This window comes from Myzus persicae, unplaced genomic scaffold, assembly GCF_001856785.1.
Source record: "Myzus persicae strain clone G006 unplaced genomic scaffold, MPER_G0061.0, whole genome shotgun sequence".
Lineage (NCBI taxonomy): Eukaryota > Metazoa > Arthropoda > Insecta > Hemiptera > Aphididae > Myzus > Myzus persicae.
The window spans coordinates 450,356-475,017 of NW_019103945.1; the positions used below are offsets into that span (position 1 = coordinate 450,356).

The 24,662-nt window shown below is 29.1% G+C and overlaps 2 protein-coding genes and 1 long non-coding RNA gene across 6 annotated transcripts in view; 2 read left to right on the top strand and 1 right to left on the bottom strand.

Annotated features, from left to right (window-relative positions):
- The window catches only part of LOC111036720 (calcium/calmodulin-dependent protein kinase type 1), a 431,459-nt gene extending 429,388 nt beyond the window's left edge, over nucleotides 1–2,071 (top strand). For 3 of the 4 annotated variants that reach the window (XM_022318852.1, XM_022318853.1, XM_022318855.1), the window contains one exon: nucleotides 1,098–1,281. In XM_022318852.1, the coding sequence (XP_022174544.1) occupies nucleotides 1,098–1,168 (71 nt within the window). In that variant the 3' untranslated portion in view covers nucleotides 1,169–1,281. Of the gene's footprint in view, nucleotides 1–1,097 lie in introns of all 4 variants that reach the window. The other variant, XM_022318854.1, reaches the window with a different exon arrangement.
- Nucleotides 2,072–10,329: 8,258 nt separating this feature from the next.
- Nucleotides 10,330–23,050, bottom strand: LOC111036726. Its single transcript, XR_002604797.1, has 6 exons — nucleotides 22,994–23,050; nucleotides 12,010–12,095; nucleotides 11,797–11,941; nucleotides 10,743–10,821; nucleotides 10,517–10,662; nucleotides 10,330–10,416 (listed from the first exon to the last, which is right to left on the bottom strand). It is a non-coding gene; the product is annotated as an uncharacterized LOC111036726 (long non-coding RNA).
- Nucleotides 12,939–14,713, top strand: LOC111036725 (AP-2 complex subunit mu). The gene has a single exon (XM_022318860.1). The coding sequence runs from the start codon at nucleotides 13,255–13,257 to the stop codon at nucleotides 14,563–14,565; it is 1,311 nt and encodes a 436-aa protein (XP_022174552.1). The 5' UTR covers nucleotides 12,939–13,254; the 3' UTR covers nucleotides 14,566–14,713.
- Nucleotides 23,051–24,662: the final 1,612 nt, after the last annotated feature.

Sequence of the window (24,662 nt, forward strand, 5' to 3'; positions counted from 1 at the left end):
TAGTTTATACCTACAATACAATAGGCATTATAGTGCGTAGTTTCACATTTTTTTGTACATGTACCAACAAATATTAATGTATTAATATGTTATAACTACAAATTTACATTATATTTTAGTTTTAAGTCTACCTTATCAATCATTGCAATGTTTGTGTTTCAATATGGGTAGGTACATATATTATTATCTTATGTAGTACCCACGCAGTTTGTATTCACTATAGAGTGTTCCGTTTTTTACGGCATTTTACGTTTAACAAAATTGAACATAAAATACTGGTCTAATTACATTATACAATAACATCATATTATTATTTAAACAACGAATAAGATCTATGTCCAGTGTACTGCAATGATTTACTAGAAAATTGTACATCAACTATCGGTCATTGGACAACACACAGCGTGTTTTAATTTATGTTTTTAGCGATAAATGTCATTTTACATTATAAACATTTTTTTGAATATTATTATGAAGAAAACTTAGCCCCAACTTATGACGTAGCGACATAATATTATAATAAAAGCACTGTATAGCCGATGGTTTGCGTTCAAGGAAATAATTGATTTATATATATCCTTAATTTTCGAGCAGATTAGATAGCGGACTTTCGAAAAGGTTTTTACACGTATATGTGAGTACCTTTAGTAAACCATCATAATTAGTGTGACCGTGTGAGTATTGAACTCTAAGTTAGAACAGAGTAATCAGATCCGAATACAATAGTATAATCTATACTCTGTCTCGAAAGAGATCAATCGCTATTTTTGAGCGTCGTGAATGATGCGAGAACCACGTGATCACACTTGGAAGTCGGTGGCACTGGCGTAAACCGGTCAGCCGACTGATTGTTCTCCTCGAGACAGAGTACCTTTGGACAAAAATCGAACTGTTTAGAATACAAACCAAATTAGATTCTTTAAAAACTCCATTCGCCTCCTCACTGGGCGTAGATTATAAAGCAGGAATCGTTTTTGAATATTTTTTCAAGCCACCGAGGAGTATTAAAAACCCAATGTTTGATTATATTTTTTTGTTGCTATCATTACTATCGATAACCGTGTATAATCCGATTGTACCATGTTTACTGATTGCAGCAAGCATACCACGCGACAACGGTGGTGCGGCAGATGAAAAAAATGGCCTTGAACAGCGGAGCAGGAATTAGCCAGGATGCGAGAATGGACAACCAGGACTATCTGGTCAACGGGATGACCGAATCCAACAGACTCTAAGAATTTCTCGTTTTACTTTCATATTATATAATTAATATTATCATAATTATAATTATTACTACTCTTCTAATTTTTAAATATCATTATTTTATCTTTTATTTTATATTATTTCATTATTCTTATACTTTTTTTTTTTTTTTGTTAACGAGAATAATTCTACACATATCTCTTATATATCGATAAAACATAAACTCTTTACCCAGTAACCCGTCACCTAATCGAATATTCGTTGATACGAATGTATTAAATCACAAGAGCGACGATAATATACAACTGCAGATATATTATATAATATTACATAAGTGTACTTATAAATTGTATAATTTGAAGTCGTATGTGTATGTCCATAATACCACATGGGTATCGATGATATTATATAGTATATACCTACATGTATATATATAATATAATATATTATAATTTCTAACATAATATACGAAACACACACGCGCCAGTATATACGCGAACCTAATTTACACACTTTGCCGTGAATCAAATGAATCGAATATTTTTGCTCATCACGACTTTGACGACGTTGTTCGATAAAGTTTTTAAAATAAAAATTATAATAACAATAAAAACGTGTAGAATTATACTAATATTAACAATATTATTATTATTAAAATTAAAAAAAGAAAAAAGAAAAAAAAAAAGACATTAGAATTTACGCATTTATTTTAGTAAGTGTAATGATTATAAAATATCGAAACGTAAGTACCTACGTACACGTCTTGTTGTTCGCAACGCGCCATGTCCCTTCTGTAGAATTTTCGCTCCAAAACCGAAACCAAAACTACCTACCTACCTACCAAGACACTGTCGGTTCTTTTTTTCTCAATCCGCACAGACACGAAATCCCGATCGAACACATTTCGTCGTCTGATCTGTACCCACACCACTTGTACCCATATAAATTCTTCGAGTAAAACGAGATTCGACATTGTTTGATAATGATATTATTATGTACATTTCAAGTTTGTGCACACATTATGTATTTCAGTGAAAACCTAAAAAACTCAATTAATATTAATGAAAAGTAAAATATTATATCGTTGTAAAATATATAAATATATATAATATATATTATATTAGAAATGAGAGATGATACAATATTATATTATTATATTACGTTTTGTACAAAACGTCACATCGCCTGAAAACTAGTAAGTACGGGCAGACGCGTGATAGGTATTATAAAGTACTTTCGATTTTCGAATAATTATATTTGACGGATACAATTTATATTTAATTTTAAATAGGTACGATATATTAATATATTATTATATTAAACTATATTATATTAAAAACAAAAAAAAAAACACCCGCTTTTATTACATTATTATTATGTTTTATTGTTTACGACAAATTATATATTATTATTATTCATCGTTCTAACGTTACGGTTTTATTGTTGACTCTGTTAGAACTTTTAATTATTATTATTATTATTATTAATACCATTACAATTTTCAAAATATAAAACCCACTAGTTACATTTACGCTATTATTATTATTATTATTATTATTATTATTATTATTATTGCTTTTATTGTTGTTGTTATCATCGTCGTCGTAATTTGTTTACCATGTTTTAATAATTATAAAATATTATAGACTATAATACAATAATGCGCCCGCCGATCGTTGCAGCACACCCACCACAACTACACACTGTCGTGTCAAAAAAATCGATCGAACGGATTTTGTGGTTTTTGAAACGAAAAAAAAAACACGCTCAATCAAACATATAAATTGATATATATATATATATATGTATATGTATGTATAGACATAGACCATAATGTAACAATATTATACGTATGATACAATAACACACGCGGGTACACGATGGGTGGGCAACGAACTGCGTTAGAAGAAAAAAAACCAAATTACCGATCGCGCAGATTATTATTTTTTTATGACGGATAATAATAATTATAACATAGGCACGTATTATTATTATCATAAGTGATTTGCGTGCGTTGCTCAAATACGTCGGCGAGGTGAATCTCGCCGACCATATTATGTAGATGACCGTTTAAGAAAATACTGACAATATTAATATGCTAAACAAATACCTGTTGCCCGCGAACTGCCTCGCGAAGCATTCGAATACCAACTACTTTTCTTCCCCCGCCGACACATTCGATCAGCCCACTATTTTATAACTGCCCGTCTATTACCCGGACACGTTCATTTTTTTCTGTAGGCGTATTATAATTATTATTAGTCCTCTGACCGGTATTGAATCTGTAGTGTTGTGCTACAATTATTATCATTCGACTTCTAAAGTTCTCCGACCGTCCGGGAGTATTTACTGCGATCGTAAATTAATAATAATATGATTATGCATAGTAACAACCACCACCTGTTGCCGCAATCAACATTTTTTTTTCAAACATTTTTTGGCTTATTTCCGTGTCGCGACATGACATGCCGAGTGATGATACACCATGATAGTCATTATTTTTTTAAATATATGGTCACAATAAAATCTATGGACACACATATTATATTGTTATATTCGTGAAATAATATTTTAATAAAACAACTCGTAATCTCTGTATGTAATTGTCATTATTTTTGCTACGACAGCCACAACAACAACAACAACAACAACAACAATATATCATAGTTAAAACAAATAATAACAGCAACAATATGAACAGTAATGGCTGACAATAACAACAACGAAAATATACTGTGCGTTTCATTCATGTTATAATATTATTGGCGTTGTTATTATTTTGATTTATAGTTGGGCACGTACTTTACGAGAAAGCGCTTTTTATTTTACTACGCACATATTTTATAATAATTTTTATTATTAATAATTATATCGTCATCGTTCGGATCGTTCATTGGAATTTCGTATCTTATCGTTGTGATAACTCTATAATGCCAATGTACAATAATGTAATACGATATTATTAGTATAATACGCTAGGTGGGTTTTCCTTTCGTTCTTTTCTCGCCGTTTCACAATAATATTGTGACTATTCGACCAGCCGACGGATCACGAACATGGCAAGGTTCTTCGTCTTGTAATAATTGACACGTACCTACGTACCTACTGTCGTATTTTTGCCTAACTCTACGCGACCGTGCGAAATGTTATACTCTGCCAACACTCTTAAGACGATCCGACCACGTTCGTGATAACGATAGCAATGATAATAAAGCATGTTTATCTACAGATCATGACAACATAGTTATTACAACTCGATATATTATACAAATTCAATATATTATATTTTAATACGACGTTATTGTTTGCCGCAAGACACGAGGCGAATAAATAATTTTAATCATTCGTATAAGTCACTGTGTAATGTGTTAATAACAATTATTAATAATAGCGTAAAGTTTTATCGGATCATAATATTATAATATTATAATATAGTCTTCACAACATTATTTATGTTGTGTTTTAAATGTTAAGTCTTATTTTTATTACGATAATATTATTAGTAAAAATATATCTAATTTAATTTTTGTTCTACTTTGTACAATTCTAAATATAATTTTTTTTTATGTGTCATAATAATACAAATAATATAATATACACTCTACATAATATACGAGTAATAGTAATATACAAATATTGTTCTTCGCAATGTAGTTTACAATTTTTTTTCAACAATTATTATTATATAATTTAAATTTTAGTGCAATAAATTTAGTTGACTACAAATGAGTGTGTATGTATTTTTCTTTTTAGATACCTGCCTACTTATACTCCGTGTATCCTGGAATCCCTCTAATACCAATAAATTTGTCAATTCTGTACCGAAGCGGTTTTAGAGGTTACACAAAAGCACACAAGAATAATGATCCTGCCTCGTAGAATTGAACAAATTTGATAATTTTTTTTTTCAGCCGTTAGAGGAAAATATTTTACAGCCCTCGTCACTCTTCGTTTTTTAGTATTTCAATCTCGAACTTAATAATAAGTCTTAAGAATAAATGAAAACGTTTAGCTTTTTTACAAATTATCTCACGTCATTATTCAAAATAAAATTAAAAAATTGGAGTTCATCGTGGCTGCACAAATTTTGATGTAATCGGATTCATATGAATTGTTTTTAAACACAATTTTTATTTGGGCTATTTGTTACATATAAGTTGAACAATAAGCTTAGTGATAAATGATAATATTGGATGCAATAATGACAATAGAAGAACCTACAAAACCAAGAGACCTCCCAGTCGAATTAGTTTCATAATATGGGTAAGTATACGTACGATAAATAATGATTTTTCAATAAACGATTGCCGATTTTAGATAGTTTGTTGTAATTCAAAATGTAATCACCGTAAAAACTTGAAACATTTCACTATTGTCTATTACTCAAATAATAATCATCGTTGTATATTGTATCTAAAGTGTGCACTGCAGAGAAACTACAGAAATAATAATTATTAGAATAATTTAACCACTGTATATGGTTAGTGTGTCGGTGATATTTTCGTTTTTAAATGCTCAGGTTTTTATTATACACACCACCTAGGTCCATTTAAACTCGGCTGCTCGCGATCAGTATTTTTTTGATATTTTTTTACAATAAATACTTCTCAATATAGGACTTTATAACTAATAAACAATTAATTGCCAACTTTAATAGGTAGTAAACAACAACAAAAACAACTACCATCTGTCAGTAAAAATAACTTAATACAACATTTTCGTAACTGACATTAGATACGAGTATAATATAGAATATTATATACATAGATCGTTTTATATACAACTTGCAACAATCGAAATGACGCGAAATTACGAACATTTATAAAAGCAAATTCATTTTTTTTTTAATAACTTTTATTTAACGTGTAAAAACAATTTTCAAAGTCATTATTTAAAGTGTTGTAAAATGACTATACATTTTTTGTTTTAATCATTTTTGTTTTTTAAAGCCTTGTATAAACATCAAAATATTTGAATCAACGCCCTAAATATATGTTATAAGGTACTTACTAAAACGGATATCAGTGTACTTACTAGCTGATAGGTAAATACAGTCAAGGTACATTAGCTTAATTGGTTAGTTACGAAGGTATGTAGTTGTACCTATTAAATGACCATAATCTCCAGCACTTATTAGTTTATTAGTGTAGGCCGAAGGGGATCACCAGGTTATAAGCTTCCATACGTACACAGTAGTCACGTTTGTCTGTACGTTATTAAACTTGGTGCAATCATATAATAAGGTTATATTGTACAAAATCAGTTTTCCTCCATTATGGTATAATATACTTAAATAAGTTAAATTAAGCTTTTTATAATTTATTGTAATATTATAATATTCATTATTCAATAGGACAGTCATTAGTCCCGTGGAAAACTTTATTTGAGCAATGCTTTTATTTTTTTTCATACAGCTATAGTAAACTAAATGTAGACTATAATAATTGTCCGTGATAACTAATAAATACATTTTTTTTTTAAACATAGTTTTTTTTTACACAAATCGGGATGAATAGGTTGTGTGTAGACTGTAGAAGTATTATAAAGGTGACACAACAACTTCAGGATTACGAGACTATATTTATATTTTATGTATGTGTACAAAAAGTTTTTTTTATATTTTTATTAATTTGTAAGATTAGCATCGGTGCAGTTGACTAGTTTAAATCGCTAAATGGAGAACAATCATATAATTTTAGGAATCAAAAAATATTATTATATAAAATTCAGAAAATAATTTTAAACACGTAAGTGAACCAAATTAAATACAATCCAAAATGTATGTGGCAGCGCGATCTGCCAACGGAAATGGATGTAGTGTCTTGCGAGAGTAGAATATTCGAACACAGCAACGGCAGACAGCGCTGCCGTTATGGTCAGGATAGTTATTTTTTAAAGCTAATTTTGCTTGTAGAGTTTTTCTATCTCCATGTCTCTATTCTATTGAGTAAACTGAGTAAAGTAAAGCAAAGTAAAGTTTACTAGAAAGTAAAACTCGAAAACCTGTTGCTGAAAATTAATCCTATGGTGTTTATGACTTTTACACATTTTTTCTATTAATCTTATGCGCATTGCTGACCAATCAACAATAAATCCATTTAGTACCTAGGTATATGTAATGCGGAAACAGTTAAATTGTATTTAAATTGCATTCATAATGGTATTGAGTAAGTACTGCAGTGATCCCTCACTATCGTCATAAAAAGAGTTCTTCAACACTGGTGTCTTGTCCGTGTCCGAATCAGGTTGGATGCAGGATAAGTTTTAAACAAATTGAACAAAACACTGTGAGTTAATTATAAATTAGTATATTTAAAATAAATACTACTTATAATAATTGTGTAACTACACTGTTTATTATTTATATTATAATTTTATTAAACATTTTAAAAATTAAAACCAAACCAAACAATTATTATTTTTAATTAAAAATGTGTATAGGTACCTATTACTTAGTAGGTATATATTATAATTATATTATTTCATATTATGATTTATGAATGATGAATAATACAACAATTTTTAACAAATTTAATGATATGTTACATTTTTTAAGGGCATTCTTCAAATTAGTTTCAATCATTTGAGTAGATATATCAAAAAGTAATATTTTACAATTGTATTTACAGTTTGTGTCAATAAACAGAATTCAACTTATCGGGCTGGGGAAAACTATAGTCATTAATTTCTAAAAGCTTTTAATAAATACATGAACCGATAACAAATAATAAACAATATTTTCACTTAAAAATAAATAAATATAAATGTATAATCTTCATAGAGGATAATGGTCTCAATTCACTGTAATAATTATTATTACTATTTTGTATTTATTACTATACTGGGTACAAAAAAAACCAAGTACTGTCTAAATATATAATTAAACAACAAATACCACAACTAATAAACTAATGTTAATCATTATTTTGATAAGTATACCTACTAAAACCAAGTTGTCTATATTATATAATATGTACTTACATCGTACACTGTTATTTACTTTTTTAATGATATAAAAATCTGTATTTTAGTAAAAAATATTACTAAAAGAAATATATTTTTCATTAAGGAGTCGTAATATTAATATTTTAAACAAGACTTATTTCTGATTCACACATCTATCTATTTTTATGCACAAATAGTATTGGTTAAGTTATAATTAGGAGTTGATAAGTAATATAATATTCTTAAATTTAGTTTCAATATTGAAGTACATCAAATTTTATGAATATCCTTTGTTTTAACACTAAGAGATGTTTTTTATACATTAAAAATTCATTAACTATGTACTACACTTGATTACTTACAATCATATACCAATAGAATACCATCTACTCAATTCCCGTGAACATTTAACAGACATGATATAAATTAGTTTAATAACATTTTTTTTTTCTTTTCGATATTTAAAATGGTTATCTTTGTTGTAAGCAATTTAACTCATACATTATTCTAAGCATGTCTTCGGTTATTATTAATACTTAATATTGTACCTTCAATTACAGGATTTAAATCTACACGATAACTATAATTGTTATCCTGTGAAACAATTCAATGGAAGCCGCTTTTAGGACTTAACATTTCTAGTTATATTATTTTATGTAAATATTATATTATCTCAATTGTTGTAATAAAGAAAGAGGTGTTTAAAAGTCAGTGTCATAAATGGGTAATAAATGTGAATCAATAAAATAATTTACTATAACACTATAAGAAATTCAAAATGTTTAACCATGTATATGTTACGGGCAATGTAAACCACACATTTTTTTTAACTAACTAACATTATTTTTTATTGTTATTATAAATTATAATTATTACCTACTTATAGTATTAATTTTTTTTTTAAACAACCATTATTAATTTAATTCATGTAAAGCAAACAGACTAAATAATTCCAAGTGCCAAGCTTCTAAATCTTATTCAAATAAATAGGTAATAATAAAATTATAATATATTATAAAAATAAAATTATGATACTTGTTAATTTTTTCTTTGTTATTCCGTAAAAATATTTGTAATATTATGATACATGAATAAAATTAATTATGATTGTTTTTTAAAAAAATCAATTCCATAAATAGGTAATAATTATAATTTATAATAATAATAAAAAATAATATTAGTTGGTTCAAAAAAATTCATGGTTTACATAGCCCAGGCAGGACCACATTGCCAGTAACATATACACGACATAATTTGTAATTTATATTTCTTATACTAGAAACATAAAAATAAAAAGTAATGGTATAATTTGTACTTGACATCCAAAACACATATAGCTGTTATTTAAATTATATTAAATTAGTTAACTTTAAATTTAAATGTCTAACTTTTTCATTTATTTAAAATATAATGGCTGTCTTAATTGTAGGAATTAACTATTACTTTTTCAAAGTATCTCTTATATTATAATTATAATATTATGTATCTTCTTCAACCTAGAATGTTTGTATCCTCATTAAAAACCGTCTTGAATCCATAGAGACATGAACATTTTCTGATGAATAAAATAATTCAAACCATCAGCAATAAATTAGGCCCGGATTTATTATTTTTAAATATGCACTATAAAAATACAAAAATATGCAAAAAAAATCTTTAATGTGAGTTAAATAAAACTAACATCTTATACAATTATAAAATAAATTGTGTGAAGAACAAATACAATTTGAATATCAGTATGCTGCTTATAAATGTGTACAAACTATACCTACTGTTTCATTAAATAAATGCAAGAGCAATAACGGAAAATATAATATAAATTTTAGAACGAATTCCAACATGAAGTTAAAAAATTTGACTTTATATTTTGAAATTGGAAATTTGTGCAGTCGTCAAGCATAAATAAACTAAATAATTAATGTATTTATCATTTGAAAATATATTTTGAGAATCAGAGCAAAAAATCAAAAAAAAAACAAAAACCATCAACTATTAATAAAAAAATGCAACTTTTATGCAATTTATAGTCATTTTTACCCGAATGTGCAAAAATATTCTTTTTTTAAATGTAACCATAGAATCTACACATTACAAAAAGTCAACATTTTGAATCAAAATAATTCTAGGTGAATTGTAGAAGAATATGAATTTGCATAAAAATCCGGTCATTAGTAATAAAGGAAATACCCGTGGATATCAAACTGTTTTAACACTATTGTATTAATTTTCTACTATTTTCTATGGCACTTTCCTTTTCTTTCTTATTCCCTAAAAAATAAAGAAACAAAAATATTAAATATATATAGTGAAAATAAATTTAGATTAACCATTATTATATGTCTAAACATTTTATTAAGTGTATTCTTACTTTTCAGCATATCTTTAGGTGGCTTATGTTAGATTTAATGAAAAATTGGTTAATCTAATGTACCGAACATAGGCCACTAAACCATGTATAAGGAATCATGGCAGGTGTTGATGTATCTTGATTATCCATAGGTTTTAATTCTTGTACTGTAAAATTGTTATACCAGTTTTAAAAATTAGCTTTTCAATATCAATTTATATTAAATAATAAATTGTATTTGATTTACATGGTAAAATTATCTTCCAATCCGGGATATTAAAAATTGAAACCGTTGAGTTTTGACAATGACTAATTACCTTAAGAAGCTATTTTCAGCAGATTAATAATGTATCAGTTGCATTGTTTAAGAGAATGTTGAACCAGATAACACCTATGTTGTCTCCGTTCATTAACGCATAACATACCAAGATGTACGTTCAGCAGTACAATTTTGTGTAGTAAGCTTAAATATTAAAGTGAATCAACCTATTTAAAATACTAAAATATAAAAATCATATTTTTTGAATGATAAAATATTAAAAATTTTAGTGAATTATGAGCATTTTTAAATATTAATATTTACACACCCATTACTAGGGCTGTAGAGTTCTAGTACTCAAAATAAATACACACTTATGAATTTAAAAACAAATAATGTGCACTTGAAATAGGCTCTAAAAAAAATGCAATGTATAAAAATATTGTATGGTACCTAAATTCTAATATCTATGCAAAAACAAATAAGTACAAAATTTGATATTTCAATTAATTTATGGAAAAAAATTAATTGCAAGATAACCAAACAACAGTATAGTATAAATTATGATGGAAAACTGAAGTTTACTTCCTACACAACTCAGTGTTGCATTGTTACCGGTCAGATAGTGAATTGAACCAACAATAACAAATTAAAATTATATATCATAGGTCGACATTAGGAACACAATAAATATCAAAAAATAATTGTCCAGTATACTCAAATAATTTTAATTGTAATATTCTCGTGCAATAAAACATATTTATACATCACTCACGATGTACAGGTTTTTCTGGACAAATGTGAAACAATTAGAAGTCCTCAGCCCTACTTATAACTCACTTAAAAATCAAAATATCTTTAAAATCTAACAAGAGAACACGGATAATACCCTTATCTTTAATTTTGATAATAGGTCAATTCACCCTAATATTAAAGCTAACCACTCAAAATTGGATCTGCTGAACGTAGATTTTAGTATATTATGTGCTAGTTAGACAGAGACAACACACAACATTCTCTTAGTTATAATTTTAATAATTACTTTTATTAAATTTTCTTTGGCAGTATGTATCGACTAATGTCGACTATGCATATTTTTCAGCAAGTTTGACTATTTTTCTTAGTTTGACAGGCTGTAGACTGGTACACAGGCAAATCATCCACTGTAGCAACGCGACGGTCCAAAACTAAACGGAAAACTATAATTTACTATATTTGTAACTTATTAATATTTTACTGACTTTTTGAATATTACCACACTGATGGTTTGTTCTGTTCAACCCTTTCTTCAACTTCAGATCCATACACTAGAGAAGGTAATACAACTTCAAGTTTTCTTTTCTATACACACCAAAAAAAAAATGTCGATTTTTATTTATTATGTTTTTAATAATTAAAAATGAATTAACCTTTTTCATTATTTTAAAAATAATATAAAATCGATGAATCCAGTATTCAATAGTTGCTTGGATGTAGGGTAAGCATTATTTTCATTTCTAACGTGTACAGCATTAAGTCATACAAAACAGAATAAATTTGATTATTTATAAGCATAACTACTCCTAAGGATGGACTTTTGGTTTGGTTTGGACGGATGGTTTTTAATCATCCACGCCCGTAATGGATCGTGTCGATTTATTTCGATATACATTTTAAATATTTCAAGAAAACCTAAACACTGGAGAAAAATTCTGTTTCCACTAACGTTTTCTTTACAAAAAAAGGAGTAGGTAACATAATATTATTGTACACTTATAAGAAGGGCAATTACCGCGAACCAACAATGACGACACTCGTATTTTTTTAATTATTTCAATTTTTTTAAACGTTACGCCCACAGCATAATTCCAAGAGTTGAACTTTCAAAATGAAAATAAATAAATTTTTTGCGTCCGATTTGTGAGTTTGTGACTCTTTTAAACTCTTTTAAACTCTTTTAAACGGCTTGAACGCGAATGCTATCACATTCGATACTTCTACCACGTTCGCCATAGACAACTACAACTGATAGCACAACATTCGGAGTAAACGGCATTCGTCGTAGTCGCCGTCACCGTCGTGGTCAACGGTACGATAACCGATACCGACCGCCCTAGCAGCTGCTGCAAGCTGCTGCGGGCCGGTAGTATCGAGACGTATCGTACCGCGTTTCTTCCACGACGTCGTGTCCCAGGGGAGGCGAGCGATAGCAAGGCGCGCTGATAACGGAAACGTCGAGTCGCCGCGCACGCACGAGTACACGATCAATAGATCGATAGTTCCGAGCGGAGCGGACGGCGGCCAGTAGGAAGCAGACCGACTGAAACGCGTCGACACCCCCAACGCCGCGTCTCCATTCCCGCGGATCTCGTCACACCGTCGAGTCAACGACCCTTCCGGTTCACACTTGACGCGCCCCCCGCTCGGTACGACGACCTACCCTCGAGAGTTTTCCGTGCCGCCCGCCCCGTGAACACCGCAAGTACTCCCCGGCGACAGGTATCCGGCCACAGGCGTCGCCATGATCGGCGGTCTGTTCATGTACAACCACAAGGGCGAGGTGCTCATATCGCGGGTGTACCGCGACGACATCGGCCGCAACGCCGTGGACGCGTTCCGCGTGAACGTCATACACGCTCGCCAGCAGGTCCGTTCGCCGGTCACCAACATCGCGCGCACGTCGTTCTTCCACATCCGCCGGGCCAACATCTGGCTGGCCGCCGTCACCAAGCAGAACGTCAACGGTGCCATGGTGTTCGAGTTCCTCATACGGTTCACGCAGGTCATGCAGTCGTACTTCGGCAAGATCAACGAGGAGAACATCAAGAACAACTTTGTGCTCATCTACGAGCTGCTCGACGAGATACTCGACTTCGGCTACCCGCAGAACTGCGACACGGGCGTGCTCAAGACGTTCATCACGCAGACGGGCGTCAAGTCGCAGAGCAAGGAGGAGCAGATGCAGATCACGTCCCAGGTCACTGGCCAGATCGGGTGGCGGCGCGAGGGCATCAAGTACCGCCGCAACGAGCTGTTCCTCGACGTCCTCGAGTATGTCAACCTGCTCATGTCGCCCCAGGGACAGGTGCTGTCCGCGCACGTTGCCGGCCGCATACTCATGAAGTCCTACCTGAGCGGCATGCCCGAGTGCAAGTTCGGCATCAATGATAAGATCGTCATGGAGTCCAAGGGCACCAAGATACTTGATGACACGGGCTCGAGGACGGCCTCTGGCAAGCCGGTTGTTGTTATCGATGACTGTCAATTTCATCAGTGTGTAAAACTTTCAAAATTTGAAACCGAACATTCCATAAGCTTCATTCCGCCCGACGGTGAATTTGAGTTGATGCGTTACCGTACTACCAAAGATATATCATTGCCGTTCAGGGTTATACCGTTGGTGAGAGAAGTGGGGCGTACTCGTATGGAAGTGAAAGCTGTGTTGAAGTCCAATTTCAAACCCTCCTTGTTGGGACAGAAAATAGAAGTCAAGATTCCCACTCCCTTGAATACTGCTGGAGTTCAATTGTTATGCCTAAAAGGCAAAGCCAAGTACAAGGCTTCAGATAACGCAATTGTGTGGAAAATCAAGAGGATGGCGGGCATGAAAGAAACACAGCTCTCAGCTGAAATTGATCTTTTGGAGACTGACACAAAGAAAAAATGGACTAGACCGCCAATTTCTATGAATTTTGAGGTACCATTTGCTCCTTCTGGATTCAAAGTCAGATATTTAAAAGTTTTCGAGCCAAAATTGAATTATTCTGATCATGATGTCGTCAAATGGGTTCGTTATATTGGGCGAAGTGGATTGTATGAAACTAGGTGTTAATCTAACAAAACCGTTAAACGTATTTTAATCATTTCCCAATATTCTGATCCAAAATTATTTACATACTGATTAATATCAAGGATAATATTTATTGTATCATATTGTCATATTTTTAATTTATAATCCATTCAGTATGTTTGGTATGATTAAATATATTTATTGATATTTAGGCTAGTCATTTTATGTTCATTTTATATATAAATAATAAATAATATTTACATTTTAATATGATTGAATTGATGATAATATTGGCCGAAATGAATTTTATTATTGCTATTGTACCCACATCAATTTATTATTTTATAATTTTTTTTTCTACTTGTTTTTTGATCTGTGCATTATTTTTCTAGGTATTTATTATTTGTAATAGTACTGCTAAGTTTAAACGTGTATTACCATAGGTAAATAATAATTGTTACACAGTTTATTACTATGACATAATAATAATATTTTTATTTAGTGCTTTATCATTATATGAAATTATAACAGATACATTATGTTATTATTTATATACATATTCTACTACTATTGTTAAACAGTTAATATGTTAAAGAAGTTTAATTTGTTTGTATTACTGTTGTCGGTAAGTTAATAAACAATTTTAAGTAAACAGGAAACATTATTTTGTTGTCCCTTCACAATATTAAATGTAATTAGTTCCATACAATATGAAATAAATTGGTTTAATAGAACTATAGTATTGCTTATATTATATACATATTAAATAGTTTATGAAATATGAAATTTAAACTTTATAGAATTTAATTTTTTTTTTTTATGTACCTAGATAAAGATTGTATTATTTTGAAAATATACTGATTAATCATAAATACTATTTAACATAAAAGAACGTGTTAATTTTATAAATTGATATTATTAAAAATGGATAATTTAATATTAAAAAATTATGTTTGGGTGTCTTATAGTTAAGAATTATTAATTCAGCTTATCATGAACATAATATTGATTATTGGTAATTTTATTATTAACTACTATATCACTAATTTTTTGAGTGAAGTGTCCTCAGCTAGCGAGGCCTATAATTTAATATCATATATTTTTTATGATTTGAGTGAAAGTTTCAATGTTGTTATATTATATTTTCTATTAAGACTTTATTTTACAAATTAATAATAAGGGGTCATGATTGAGAGAAAACATTTTAGACATTTTCTCTATTACAACAATTGCAAAATATGTTGAATCAGTAAAAATTCAATCAAATATATTTTGGCTCAGTTAGTATAATAATAATGCTAAAATGAACTCAAAGTTTCATCAAATGTCTGAAATTTTTAACAACTATTGTTTACACTATTTTATACAAAAACATTTTTTTTTTGTCTTCATATGTGTGTTATAAAAATATGAATATTTTTTTTCTCTTGACCTCGTTTTTTTATTATTTTAATCTTCCAGGCCCCATGGAAATTACTTGCTGACCCATTGGTCTATAGTTCATACATAAATTAAATTAAATTAACTATATTTATTTTCGTAGTTAATATTCCAATAAATGACACTTAACAATATACCTATTTAATTTTTAATAATATTGCTCGAAAAAAAAATAAACACAGTAACAAATTTAAAAAAATGAGGTAGTTAAGGAAGGTTATGAAAATACAAAATAAATCATTATGGTAAGCATATCAGCTAACATAGCTATGAAAATGTAAAATAAAGTATATTTAATATGCAAAAAATAGCTTTATAATATTGCATATTTAGTGTCTAGTGATCTGCTGAGTCAATTAAATTTATGGCTCACTCTGCAATTTTTATCCATATCCTTTTATAATTATCAAATGCAATAAAATCCAAGCCTTTTTTTTGAGCTATGAATAAAAGAAAATTAATGTAATAGGTACCTAGATATATAATATAATGATGATATCTGTGTAGTAAACTTGCAGGTGTTATTTTAATTATGTACAAACAATAATTTGGTAAATTTTGTTACAACAAGGGTCAATGATCCAACAAAACATTCTAAGTACACCGATATCTCGAATACCTGGAATATTAACATTAACTAGGGAATTCAAACATGTTCAATTACTTTTCACAAGTACAAAAGTCATGATTTAACACAAGCTTAAATAATTGCCTATACATAACTCCTTTATTTTACTGATAGCCTCTACTCCAATATAATTTTTTTTTACAAATTTAAACATATACAATTTTTTCTAATAGAAACCTGCTTTTAAACATTTTAATGAATAATACAAATATACCACAAACATATAAATGTGTAAGTATAAAGCAAGTAGTTGGTACCAACTTACTTAATAGTTAAAAATGAAAAAATGATGACTAATATTCTAATCAAAAATAGTTAGGTATACTAAACAACTAACAATACCATAGTATAGACACCTGTGAAACCTATTCTTTGGCAGAAACATATTCATTGTATCTATAATAATAATATTATTATTTTATTTATATTTTATTCATATCATACTTATTTTTAAATTTTTTTATGCAATAATATTGTATTTATAGATGAAAAAGTGAAAAACAATAATAATTATTATTATTTAGCGCAGAGTATTACCTACCTATTATGGGGCTATAGTTATATTATACCTACCTATTTATAGTATGGATTAAGGATTTTAGATTATATACACTGAAAAATCAGTGAAGTGCTTTTGTAGGATTTTAGTTCTGTAGGTCAGCCCCAGATCACAACTATAAAATCCAAAACTGATCATTTTGCTCATGATTTACTTAATTTATTTCAAATGTTGGTACTATATTACTAACATAACTAATTTGCATACAAAACAAAAGTACATTTTACAAAACCTGCGTACAAGCTAATATTAATTGAATTTTAATAACTTAGACACTTGTTATTTAAAAAATCTCACTGATCAGTATTAGTAAAATTTGTCAATACTACAAATACATAGGTGCCATTTGTTTTATAACCGCTTAAAATTCAAAAATGTTGTCAAAATTCATTAAATTGAAAATGTACAAATTATTTAGTGGTTAAAAATGTTTAAAACGTTCAACTTTTATAGCTAAGGTTTGAAAATTTAAAACAAAGGTAACATAGAACATTTGAGTAGGTAGGTTTTTTATTCAAAGCACTTTTTAAAAGTAGGTATTTCACCCAAGTCGACAGAAGTTGTCTAACATCTATAATATAGGTACCTATACAATAAAATTGAATAATTAATAATAACTATATCTACACAGCTATCGAGGTAATTTAAATAATCAAATACCGTGACCAATATGAAAATATGTTAGTTTTTGTGTTTGTTTTCGTAAATTCATAATTTCGTCGGTCTAATGTTTCGGAACTATGATTGTCTGCTATATAGTATAGATTAGATAACCGTGCTCGAAACAAATGGAACAAATATAGATATAACTATGTGCAAAATAACAGCTTGTCGACAAACGAGTTGTTTGAAACTTGAATTGTATTCAAACATCTGAAATTGACACATTTTATACCCAAGTACCCAACCATTACATTTAAACTATTATTACTTATTAGGAAGATGCGACTCGCGCGAGGTACCTTAACTACAAAGCTGAGCAGTAGGTAGGTACCTAATTAGTTACAAAGTTACTAAAATCAGTAACTTTGTGACTGTTAGGTAGGTACTAGGTACCTACCTACTTTTAGTTGTACCTAACTAAGTGTGTTACCTACTATTTGTGAGTTTTGAGTGTATGATAGTAACTTAACGAGTTACTTTTTATTTGAATCAAAAAACCTACAATAGTTGGTTTTCATTTTGTCACCGATATTTTGCAATTCAGAATTATGTTTTCCCAGTGTAACAAAATGTATCAAAATGAATCATAACGGGCAAACTGCAAAGGGATAAAAAAATATTTTTTTCTACTTTTATATTTTAATCCAGTTTTTTTTCATGCAAACATTGTAGTTAGTGTACCCAAGGACCAAGATATGTTTAACGAATATATTGGTATAAATGTTCACTATAATTTTTTTTTTTATTTACTTAACTTTAAAATGTTTCAGCACACTGGGTGCTATTACAAGTATTATTTTTTTTTTTTTAACAGTGGGTTGGATTATACAAAGTACATAATTTTTTACATTGATACAGTTGAGTAAAATTATAGATATACATATAAAGTGTAAGTGTGTTCTGTTATGGGTCTTCTGATGAATCTTCGCTATCCGTTAGGAGAATGTCCTGGGGGAGTCGAGGTCGCAGACGTCTGTTTTGTGTTTTTTTTCCTAGGTTGTAGTGACGGGCTCCGTCCGAATTTTTTAGATTGGCGTGAAAGTTTTGGAATTGAGTCATTATCAAATGTTCACTATAATTATACATATCGATTATCGACCACACCTACACCTAAGAATTGCGGGTATGAAAAAATTATACACAAGATATTATAACAAAATATGAACAATCACCAATGGATACATTTTGTTACACTGGGAAAACATAATTCTGAATTGCAAAATATCGGTGACAAAATGAAAACCAACTATTGTAGGTTTTTTGATTCAAATAAAAAGTAACTCGTTAAGTCGATAATAGTAAAACCATTCTGCATTTTAAGGATTCCTGTCACTGCTAATATTGTCGAACAAGTAATAAACGAATAATTGGTAAAAATTAAAATTAAATTGTGTTTTATAATTTAATTATTGTAGCATACAATTATGAAATATATAGTGTCAATCTTCATTAAGTATGTAGGTAGGTATACCTTCGTTTTATCACGATCCATAGGAAGATAAATAATTTATCTACGTAACTATAAGCCTTTGGGTTTGGGGTGTTTGCTATGTTTCACCTAAAATTAAAATCATTTAATTTCTTTAGGACGTGATGAATAGGTTAGGTACATTAACATTTTTTGTGAGGGTTTTTTTTTTACTGATTTCCTCGCTAAATCAAAAGTTTTTACTATTATATATACGTGGAGGTAACTACGACTCGTATATAATTAAAGTGTTGTTACTTATTACTTTTCAGATAGGTCATAGGCACTTAAGTAGGTTACTACTTATATTACTTATTAGGTACTTGTTCCCACTTTCGTGTACCTACCTATATAAGGTAACTGGTGAGTAGGTACTTATGTACTTTTTTATGCTAGTTAGATGGGTACCTGCAGTATTGGGTAGTATTACGTAACACAAATTACAAATTACTGTAACGAAATTACTTTTGCAGTAACGCTGTAGTAATTGCATTATCTTACACAGTTGTGACGAAACGTATTACTTTAAAGTTTAAACGTTTTTTTCATTTTAAACAAAACAATGTAGACTGAACCTAGGGTCTAGGATATACGAAAAAATTTAAAAATCAATTCAATTTGTTTACGATTACAAAGTTTTAGATAATAATGAACAATAATATTATTGAACACTCCAAAAACGAATACTTATATTTATTTTGTTCATAATATAACACAATGTATCTGGGTGCCTACATCATCATTGTAACATCTACTTATACTGCCATACAATTTATACAATTTACTGTCTCGACCGACGTTATCCAGGCCAAATATTTGTATTTTTTAATAAATATTAGAGGTATTTGTAAAAAATGTAATACCATATTTCCTAACTATTTAGATAGACAAAAAATTGTCTTTTTTCGCAAACCGAAAAACCAGTATAATACTTGAGCTATATCCTCTAGCTAATTAAAAGAGTTGAAAAAATGAGTTATAGGTAAAGTATGAACACCCTCAAACACTCCTTACCCAGCACTGAGAGCCTATTAGTGCCTAACCTCGATTGAAACTTTCAAGGACAGGTAGATTAACTTTGATCAATTTTTCCAAGTCGAGCACTGCATTTAATGTAAGCCGTGTAACCTGCGTACTTATAATATATTATATTATAAGTAGTAAGCACTTACCTACTTCGCATATAGATATTCTATTAAGGTACTAACTATATATCATATATTGTCGGGCCAACATATTATATATTAAAATTATAACAGATTTCCATACCTATATAACTTATAATTTTATATTTTATGTAGCTGGCTTACCAAACATATTAGATTGTATTGCCTGTGTATTATAAAGCGTATCAATCTATTTGGTTTATTTAGGTAACTATAATTTATAACACCTTAATACTAGTAAATCCCTAATATTTTTTTATGAAAACCACTGAATATAACTATACTTTTATTTTTCTATTATTTTCTTGTTTTATATGAATCTAATTAACAAGTACGTAAGTACCTACCTAAAAGGCAATTATTTTGTGATCACCCAATAGCTCATGCCATCACGGATATAGAATAATAATTATAATAAAAACATAGTATTATAGCTTCCTGTAAATATATAATTATTATTCAACGAGAAGTTAAAAACCAGCGAATAAATTTATTATCAATTCCAAATAACTGTATTTGACCTTAGAACTTATGCATTTAATCGTTAAATAAAATTGTATGCATAATTTTTACAACAACACAATACCAATCTATACAGGTTCACATCGCTTGAAGGAACAACAAAAACACGGTTTGCTGAACCGAATTGATCAATTTCATATTTGAGGATATCACAAGTATGGAGTTCTATAGTAGTAATTTCTACCTACTTTTCGAACAAAATATGAAAAAATAGAAATTTGGACAGAACTTTAGTTCTGGATAAAATTGATTTTGCTTTTAATAATCACTAAATATTTATATTAGTATTTTATGGATTACTGATATAATTTTGAAAATATTTTATTACTTTTAAGCTATTTATGTATAGTAGTTATAGAAATGTTGAAATTTGCTAACATTGTTAAATTTTTTTCTTGATTTATGATGGTAAAAGTTAGGTTATTAGTCAAGAATGTTGACAGTTTTATACAGTTCCTTAATTTTTCTTACAGTAGTTAAAAAATGTCGAAAATTCATCATTATTTTTTATACCTGTTTGAATTTCATATCTTGACAAAATTGAATTAAATTTACTTTATTTTAATTAAATTAAAAATATCGATTTTAGTTATTTTGTGGTACTTGTAATTCAAATAACCAGAAATGCTCAACTACGTAATAAACTAGAGTAGGATATCCGTCGATTGCAATCCTGCGCCGTTTTGCTGTCTCTACAATAATAGTAAGTCCGTGATGATGGCATTATAAACTATATATTTTGTTGTTTAAATTTCAATCCATAGTATGATAATATTATTTAATGGCAGTAATCATGGCAAGCGTTATAATGAATAAGTCCCCTTAGATTATATTTGTAGCTTTATAGTTTTCTAAACCAAACAGACGAGTGCAGCTGTGGCCTGCTGTGACTCGCGTAGGTGGTATAATACTATAATATAATGTCAAAAGCGTATCGTCACCTGTCAGAGCTTAAAATAATAAATCGATGTGAAAAACAAATGTATATACCTATAATATATATATATCCATAAATTTAGTGTCACAACAACATCTGTTCATACTCCGCAGTTGGATAACGCCTATTTATTTAACAAATAATAAAATATTATGTTATCTTATATTTTGAGGTAGGACTATGACTGTTCTATAATAATCAGTGGCCTACTCAATTATTTTAGTCACAGGCTACAACGCGGCAGTGATAATGGTAATAAATAATAATATTATATAAAATATATACAAAACTATTACTGAGAGTACGCATTAGTTTAATGTGACTACCTATATAATAATGTTATCATAATGTTATAATGTTAATATTATTGTAATTTTTTTTTCCGCTGACCGATTTCTGTGAAAATTATAGACTCCATTCAATTTATCTTGCCTAATAAATTACGCTGTCGTCAAATTAACCAACCATAAATCCATAACCCAACATTTCGGCAAATGAAATGTGTTTCACATCTTTAAATTTACAATATCTACTTGTGCCATTCGTATAGACCTACCTGTGTTTAATCATTTTTTTTTCCTAAATGAGTGTAAAGTAGGAACATAAATGGAGTGTACAGTACGAACGAGTTCTCAATATTCAAATCGGTATATGCAATATTGTAGGCTCTAAATAACCATTAGATACTGTGAAAATAATTTTAAATAACTTTTATATGAAATAAAAATAAATTGTCTTAAACAATTATTGCTGTCCATTACATTTAGTCCGTTTAGACAGCCGATACATAGCAAATTGCAATTCGAATATTAAACGACAATTTATTGTTCATAAAATGTATGATACAATATTATTATTGTTCAAAAAAGTGTATGCACCCAGCATGTGCCATATAATTATGACAGTACCTACCTACCTACCCAATCAACAGCACTCCGTCGTTATTGACTTGTTTTTCTTTAATCGGTTCATCGTTTTTTTTTTTCATTAGGCACTATTATTATTATTATTTATTTTTAACAAACAGATTTCGATGAACTCTAGTTAGAGGTCAAAGTGATTAGATGTCATAATCAAACAGTCATACCGAACACGAATTCATCTCCGATCGTTCTATTACGGACGCTGCTCCGCTTGATATTAATATTATTATACGTTCCATCGCGTATATACAGGGTGATTCGCCAAGCATGCTCACTTCCGTTTTTTCCTTTAATAATAATGAATCTATTCAAAATCTGATTTTTGGAATTTTCAAACATTTTCCCGGACCATATTTTTAAATCTTTGAATTTTTTTGTTCTACTTGAGGAGTGTCCTGTGGTGGTAAAAACTTCTGTTTTTTTTTCAAAAGAGAACCCCCTCTTTAACTGTGAAGTGTAAATGAATTAGTGGATAATTTTTTTAATTTGAATGAGTAATTTCTTAGTTATTAAAATGCTTGTATTAACTATTACGGATAATAGTCCTTAGAAATGGTTTTAAAATAGACTCGAAATTGAATCTATTATTTACTATGCTTAGGGCCATTTTTACAAATTGTTAATATTAATGACTACAATTTTCAAATCGCCATAACCACCATATATTATAAAACTCATTTCTACATGGACCTTATATCCTTAGAACTTAAAGTTAAATAACTCAAAAACTAATCGTACGAATTTTTATTTTGAAATATCAACAAGTTTAGAAAAATATAATGTTAAAAAAATAGTTGAATAGTTCTCATTTAAAAAACAGAAGTTTGTATCTCCACAGAACACTCCTAAGTAGTCCAATAGATATCAAGAATTAAAAAATAGTATCTTAAAATATATTTAAAAATTTAAATAATCAGATTTTGAATAACTGTATTATTGAAGAAAAAAAGGGTGAACATGCTTGGTGAGTCACCCTGTATATACAAGTCACCGACTATTTTCTATTATGTAAGCTAAATATTAATACAAAATAATATTCAGTATCATAATATAACAATGTGTGATGTGGATACTAATAATAATATATATATAATATAACTTGTGTGTGTGCATACTACATATATGTGTTGAACTGACGCGTGTGATTTCGAGAATGGTCATTGATAATTAATGATAAATGAATAGCAGCAGTGTTGTTTTATTTTTCATAACATAGATACGCCCCGTTTCGAATCAAATTGCCGGTTACATGCATTCGTTGAACTTTGAACGAATTTTAATTTACAATAAATATATACAACCATATAGCTGCAGCTATAAATAAATGATAAGAACTAACATTTTAAATAAATCTCCTTATACAATAACTTACGAAACTATTTTTTTGTTTTTGATCACACCTGCAGTGGGTACCTATAATTCCTATAGGCTATAATATCTATATTACCTATAGGCATTGATTTTATAATATACAATACAAAATATTAAGAAATCAATGCTATAGGCTATATTAAAATATTATTAGGCACCTACCTATTATTTTTTTTAAATAAATGTAACTTAGGTAATTGTTATTTCATTGGTGCTTATTTATTATATTTTGTTCATAGATAATAGGTTAGGTACCTATTTGATATATATTAGTTTGAGTAGGTAATAATTATTAATTAGATAGTAGATACTATATAATAATAAATAAGTTAACTTTTTAAACAATATTTTTTCTGTAGAGGATGTTGATAATTTTTGCATTTTTTTCCTATTTAATGTTAACTAAGCTTCAAATTTGTTTCATGCTCAAAAATGCATTATTGATTCAGAACATAAAAACTT